At 27.4% G+C, this 6,186-nt stretch overlaps 2 protein-coding genes across 2 annotated transcripts in view; one reads left to right on the top strand and one right to left on the bottom strand.

The window, feature by feature from the left end:
• Window positions 1-463: 463 nt before the first annotated feature.
• Window positions 464-4,760, top strand: Phum_PHUM522670 (vacuolar proton translocating ATPase 116 kDa subunit A isoform, putative; the record flags this gene model as incomplete). Its single annotated transcript, XM_002431304.1, has 15 exons — window positions 464-565; window positions 682-858; window positions 966-1,094; window positions 1,410-1,504; window positions 2,051-2,177; window positions 2,261-2,437; window positions 2,511-2,723; window positions 2,792-2,942; window positions 3,026-3,165; window positions 3,234-3,470; window positions 3,556-3,668; window positions 3,772-3,896; window positions 3,968-4,191; window positions 4,280-4,505; window positions 4,624-4,760. The coding sequence occupies 15 exons, from the start codon at window positions 464-466 to the stop codon at window positions 4,758-4,760; spliced, it is 2,373 nt and encodes a 790-aa protein (XP_002431349.1).
• A 451-nt stretch (window positions 4,761-5,211) lies between these two features.
• Window positions 5,212-6,186, bottom strand: part of Phum_PHUM522560 (Laeverin, putative) — a gene marked incomplete at both ends in the record, with an annotated part of 4,898 nt that continues 3,923 nt past the window's right edge. Inside the window, 5 exons of the mRNA XM_002431303.1 lie at window positions 5,212-5,400; window positions 5,485-5,569; window positions 5,644-5,787; window positions 5,865-6,032; window positions 6,122-6,147. Coding sequence (XP_002431348.1) covers window positions 5,212-5,400; window positions 5,485-5,569; window positions 5,644-5,787; window positions 5,865-6,032; window positions 6,122-6,147 — 612 coding nt within the window. The remainder of the gene's footprint in view (window positions 5,401-5,484; window positions 5,570-5,643; window positions 5,788-5,864; window positions 6,033-6,121; window positions 6,148-6,186) is intronic.

Genomic DNA, 6,186 nt, shown 5'->3' with positions numbered 1-6,186 from the left:
GTTTAAATTTTTTTAAATTTAATTAATAAAATATTTTTTTTTTTTTTTGGAAATAAATAAAATTTAAATCTTAAATTATTAAAAAATATTTGGACAAGGCAAAAAAAGGTTTGTTGTTTTTATTATTATTATTATTCATTTTATTTAATTAAATTTTTTTTTAAAAAATATGATTGAGTGATATTTTAATAAAAGTTTCATTGAAATCATCGATTTTGTACTTATCTATAAGATTATTTGATAAAAATCACAGGATTTTAAAATTTCAGACTTTTTTAAAAAAAAAAAAAAAAAAAAAAAATGTCTGATTGTAACAATTTAAATTATCATGTAATTATTTTAGTGTAATTTAATTTAATTAATTTAAATTAATTTAAGTGATGGTGCATAAAAGTCTGTTCTTCACAAACGTACACAATTTATTTATTAAATAAAAATTTCTCATGATTTATTTTAGACCAAGATGGCTTCCATGTTTAGAACAGAAGAAATGGTTTTATGCCAATTGTTTATACAACCGGAAGCTGCCTACGCTTCTGTTTCAATTTTGGGAGAATTAGGAATCGTACAATTTCGCGACGTAAATTAAATAATTTTTAATTAAAATATTTGTTTTTTATTAACAAAAAATAATAATAATAATTATACGATTAATATATGATTATTTTGTTGTTTTTACAGTTGAACAGTAGGGTAAACGCTTTTCAAAGAAAGTTCGTGGCAGAAGTGAGACGTTGCGATGAAATGGAGCGTAAACTTCGATATATCGAAGTTGAAATAAAAAAGGATAAAGTTAAAGTTCCTGAAACAAGTGTAATTCCGAACGCGCCAAATCCTAGAGAAATAACTGATCTCGAAGTGAGTAAATAACTATTTTTATACTTAAAATTAATAATTAAATGTTTTCTACATACGTGTAGACATTAAAAACGTGTCATATTTTGTATTAATAATCTAATCTGTAGGCTAAATTAGAAAAAACGGAAAATGAAATCCAAGAATTAAGTGGCAATGCAGTTAATCTTCATTTCAATTATTTGGAATTGACAGAATTAAAACATGTTTTAGAAAAAACTCAATCATTTTTCACAGAGGTGAGAGTTTTTTTAAAATATATTTCCTTCACTTTAATTATATAAAATATTTAAATAAATAAGTTGTTTCTTTTTGTTGCATTCATAGGACTTTCCAGTAAGTTTACATCATGACATCCATGATGTACATTTCATGATCTTTTTTTTTTTTTTAAATATTTTGTCGGGTACAACAACAATAATTCACATAATAATAATAATAATAATAATAATAATAATAATAGTTTTATTTAATGCAATACATTTACTTTTACTTTGATTAAAAAACAAACAAACAAACAAACTAATTTTATGAATTTTATTTTATCATTACAGCCAGCATTACAACAGGATGAAACATCTGAATCATTAACTAAATTTCTTATAAATGATGAAAATGTTGTGTCTCAAGCTCAAAGAGGAAGATTAGGGTAAGGTGGTTCATCTGGATGAAAAATACTAATTTTAAATAATAATAGTTTGTTTGTTGTTTGTTCGAGTTCGATTAGTTAAAAAATGGAATCGAATTCTACGACTAATCCAATGCTACTATCCGAACGTGTGAGTTCGATATTTTCCCTGTCTTCGGATAATTTGTCAAATATATAATTTAACATATATGTATTTGTTATTATTCCTAAAACGTAAAAATATGTTATTATGTATTTCCATGCTAAAAATAATTGAAATTTAATAAAACGATTCGTGTATATTGTACGAGACATGTTTCTTTTTTTTTTTTTTTTACACTAGTAAATTTTATTTTAAAATGTTTTAAATTCTTTTTTTGTAAAAAAATATTAATGAAGTAATTATTATTATTATTATTTGAAACGATGGATACAACTGATGGAAAAAGAGGGGTGCCAAATATTAAAAAATAAATTTTTGGTTTTTTTTATGTAAAATTTAAATATTAGAACGAATATCATTCCAAAGGTTTATAGTTTATATAAATTAAATGTTTAAATTTTTAGTTTTGTGACTGGAGTAATTTCTCGTGAACGTGTTCCAGCATTTGAAAGAATGCTTTGGAGAATATCCAGGGGAAATGTTTTTTTAAGACAAACCGAAATTGAAATCCCTCTTCAAGATCCAAATTCCGTAAGTTTGTTGTCACGTGAAAATAAGATTTTTTTTTTTTTATAAAAAGAATAATTTTTTTTTTTTTTTTTTAAATTTTCTAGAGAAATCAATTGTACAAAACAGTATTCGTGGCATTTTTTCAAGGTGGCGAACTTAAAAGCAGAGTTTTAAAAGTTTGTGCCGGATTTCATGCCAACATGTATCATTGTCCCAACACAAATGCAGAAAGGCAAGAAATGTTGAACGAAGTTAAAACACGCCTGGAAGATTTAAAACTGGTGAGTTTGTATTTTTCTTGTGAAAAAATTTTATGTTTTTTCCGCACAAAAATAAAAATTACTTTTGTTTTAGGTTTTAAACAGAACGCAAGATCTTAGAGAACGTGTTTTGGTCACCGTGGCTCGCGAATTACAAGACTGGACGATAAAAGTTAGAAAAATGAAAGCCATTTACCATACTTTAAACATGTTCAATATGGATGTGACAAAAAAATGCCTCATTGGAGAATGTTGGACTCCAGCTGCGGATCTTTCAAAAGTACACAGTGCTCTTGCTGATGGAGGCGTACGTTATCATCATCATTATTATTAATAACATTAAGGGATTCGTTCTATTTATTTATTGTCTTTTAGAGAGTCGGGGGAAGTTCGATTCCATCATTTTTAAACGTAATTGAAACCCTCGAAGATCCTCCGACTTATAACCGTACAAACAAATACACAAAAGCATTTCAAAATATAATTGATGCTTATGGTATTTCTTCCTATGGAGAAATAAATCCAGGTTCGATTTTATTATTATCCTCTTTTCTTCCTCCTCCTCCTCCTCCTCCTCGTGCTGGAATTAATTTACTTTTTATTTTTCAGCATTGTACACGATAATTACATTTCCGTTTCTTTTTGCTGTCATGTTTGGAGATTCCGGACACGGTATTATATTGACGTTATTTTCCGGTTTCATGATATTAAAAGAAAAACAATATTTAAAAGCTAAAATTAAAAATGAAGTAAGTATAATTAAAATTTTTTTTGTTGCTGTTGCGAACACCAGGAAAAATTTTTTCTTTTTTTTTAGATCGGATCAATTTTTTTCGGGGGTCGTTACGTTATTTTCCTCATGGGTTTATTTTCCATATACACGGGAATTATATACAACGACATGTTTTCAAAATCGATAAACGTTTTTGGAACGAGCTGGAAATCTCAATTAAACGAAACGGAAATATTAAAATCAAAATTTTTAACTCTGGATCCAGCAACTGAAGAATATTCTCAAGTACCTTATCCGTTAGGTATCGATCCTGTTTGGCAGGTAAGTTTTTTTTAAATAATTTTCTTTGAGCACTGAATTCGGTTTGTTGGCTTTGATGACACCCACACTTTACGACATTTTCCAGCTTGCCAATGGAAATAAAATTGTCTTCCTAAATTCTTTTAAAATGAAATTATCTATTATTTTCGGTGTCGTACACATGATGTTTGGAGTTTGTTTAAGCGTATTTAATCACACGTAATTATTATTATTATTATTATTATTATTATTATTATTATTATTATTTTTCCTGTCCGAATTCCAGGAAAAGCCATTTAAATCCCATTTTCTTTGATTTTAGGTACTTTAAAAATTATTCAAACATAATTTTGGAATTTATTCCGCAAATATTATTTTTAAGCATACTTTTCTTTTATCTAGTCATACTTATTTTTTTAAAATGGATCATGTATTCGGCAAATAACGGTAATATTATTATTATTATTATTGTTATTAATCCCTTATAGATTTTAAAATGATTTTTTTTCTTATTCAAGTTGGACCCAAGGGAACTTATTGTGCTCCAGCTATCCTTGTCGTATTTATTAATATGGTATTAATGCAATCGAGTAAAACAAAAAATGGATGCGATGATTTTATGTTTTCCGGACAAAATGAAATGCAGGTCGCATTCGTTGTCATATGCCTTGCTTGCATACCTGTTTTATTATTTGGAAAACCTTTTTATATTCTTTACAAATCGTCGACGAAAAAAAAAACGGTTTGTTCGAAATTGATTTTAGAAGGTTTTGTTGTTGTTTTGTTGTTGTCGTTGTTGCTGACAATTTTCCAATAAAATTCTATTTAAGGTATCGAAAATGGAGAATGTCGAAAATCAGGGATTCGAATTACAAAGTTCAGAATTACATTCGGATGATTATGTAAAATTGGAAAATGTAGAAAATGATAAATCAAATGAAAATTTTAAAGAAATAATGATACATCAAGCCATTCATACAATCGAATATGTTTTGAGTACAGTTTCACACACGGCTTCCTATTTAAGATTATGGGCTCTTTCTCTTGCTCATTCTCGTGCGTTTTTATTTATTTAAATAAATTTTTCATTTCGTTTTCAATTCAAAAAAATTTTTTTTTTTTTTTTCTAAAATAGAATTATCCGATGTTTTATGGAGTAAAATTCTCCACGAAGGATTAACGAGTGATTCTTATTCTGGTATACCAATGTTATTTGCCATATTCGGTGCTTGGGCATTTTTAACAATATCAATATTAGTCATGATGGAAGGATTGTCTGCTTTTTTACACACATTACGTTTACACTGGTGAGTTTTAAGCAGACGAAAAAAAAAAAATTTCGTTTTCCTGAAATCCTTATTAATTTCTTTTAAATAACGTTTTAGGGTCGAATTTATGAGTAAATTTTACAAAGGAGAAGGTTATGCATTCGTACCATTTTCGTTAAAAAAACTTTTGGACGAAGATTTCGAAAGCGAATAATAATAATAATAATAATAAAAAAAAAAAGATTTAAATAAAATTGTAGTCAAATAAATTAATAAATGTAATTTATTAACAAATATATATATATATATATATATTTTAATTTATTTTTAATAATTATTATTATTATTATTACAATTGAAAACTATTTGAAAATAATTAATAAGCTTGTTCGAGTCGTAACGATTTTTTTAATATAAATTTTTACAATTAAAGCATATTAATATTATTATTATTATTATTATTAGGTATATGAATGACGTCATTTTTTTTCGTTTTACATGATAATCTCAGACGTTTTCGTTTCGCTATCATTAATTGATAAATAATTATTCAACCATTGATCAATGACGGGTAAATTTTCTTCGTTCCATTTAACTTCTTTTTTTATGTGTTTTAACGATTGTTCGATAACAGGTTCGGCCGTACCGAATTCACCCTGATGACGTACGTATAAATCAGATACCTGTTTAAAAAATGGTAAATAAATCGGTTGGACGATGTTGATTATATGTGGGGGGGGGAAAGGAGGGGAGGGGGAAAATATTACCATGTCGAAACCATCTTGATTTTTAAAATTTCTCGTTGCTGCGCTAACTAAATTATCCCAAAGACCATTTTCTTTATTGCTGTACCTGAAAAATTTTTTCATTTAAATTTATGAGGATTAGAGAAGAGATTTGTTGCAGGGTAAAGGTTTGATGCATACCTGGTTCTAAGCATATTCCAATTTTCCGACAGTAAATTAAATAAAGCCGTGTAACCAGCTTGATTAGATAAAACGCTAAGAATAAATCTAACGTTGCCATCGGTTATTGTCGAATTCGGATCCAACATCGTCATATTTAAAAGTCTACGATAGAAAATTTGTTATCATTATTATTATTATTTTGGGGAGGGGGGGGAGGAAATAAATAATCGTTGATTTACTTTTCGACGTTCCAAGGTTTCGTTGGACAGCTCACTAATGTTTTTAATAAATAATATCGATCTGCTTGTTTTAAACTGGGAGAATATTTAAAATATCTTTCCAATCCGAATTCCCATTCTTCTTTGGTTCCCCATTTAAAAACCCAACAGAAATGAGATTGTGAAATACTTAAAATTAAAACCAAAAAAAAAATAAATTTATTATTAAATGTTGATTAGGTCATTCGTGAGGTCGATTACAAAAATATTATTATTACGGTATTCCCGCATCAGGTTCGGGAAACTCCATCCATTTTTTCCATTGCATTCGTGCTTCTTCGAC

Source organism: Pediculus humanus, genomic scaffold (assembly GCF_000006295.1).
Source record: "Pediculus humanus corporis 1103172108284 genomic scaffold, whole genome shotgun sequence".
Lineage (NCBI taxonomy): Eukaryota > Metazoa > Arthropoda > Insecta > Psocodea > Pediculidae > Pediculus > Pediculus humanus.
The sequence above is the reverse complement of the archived record's forward strand: the minus strand, read 5'-3'. Positions and strand labels throughout refer to the sequence as shown.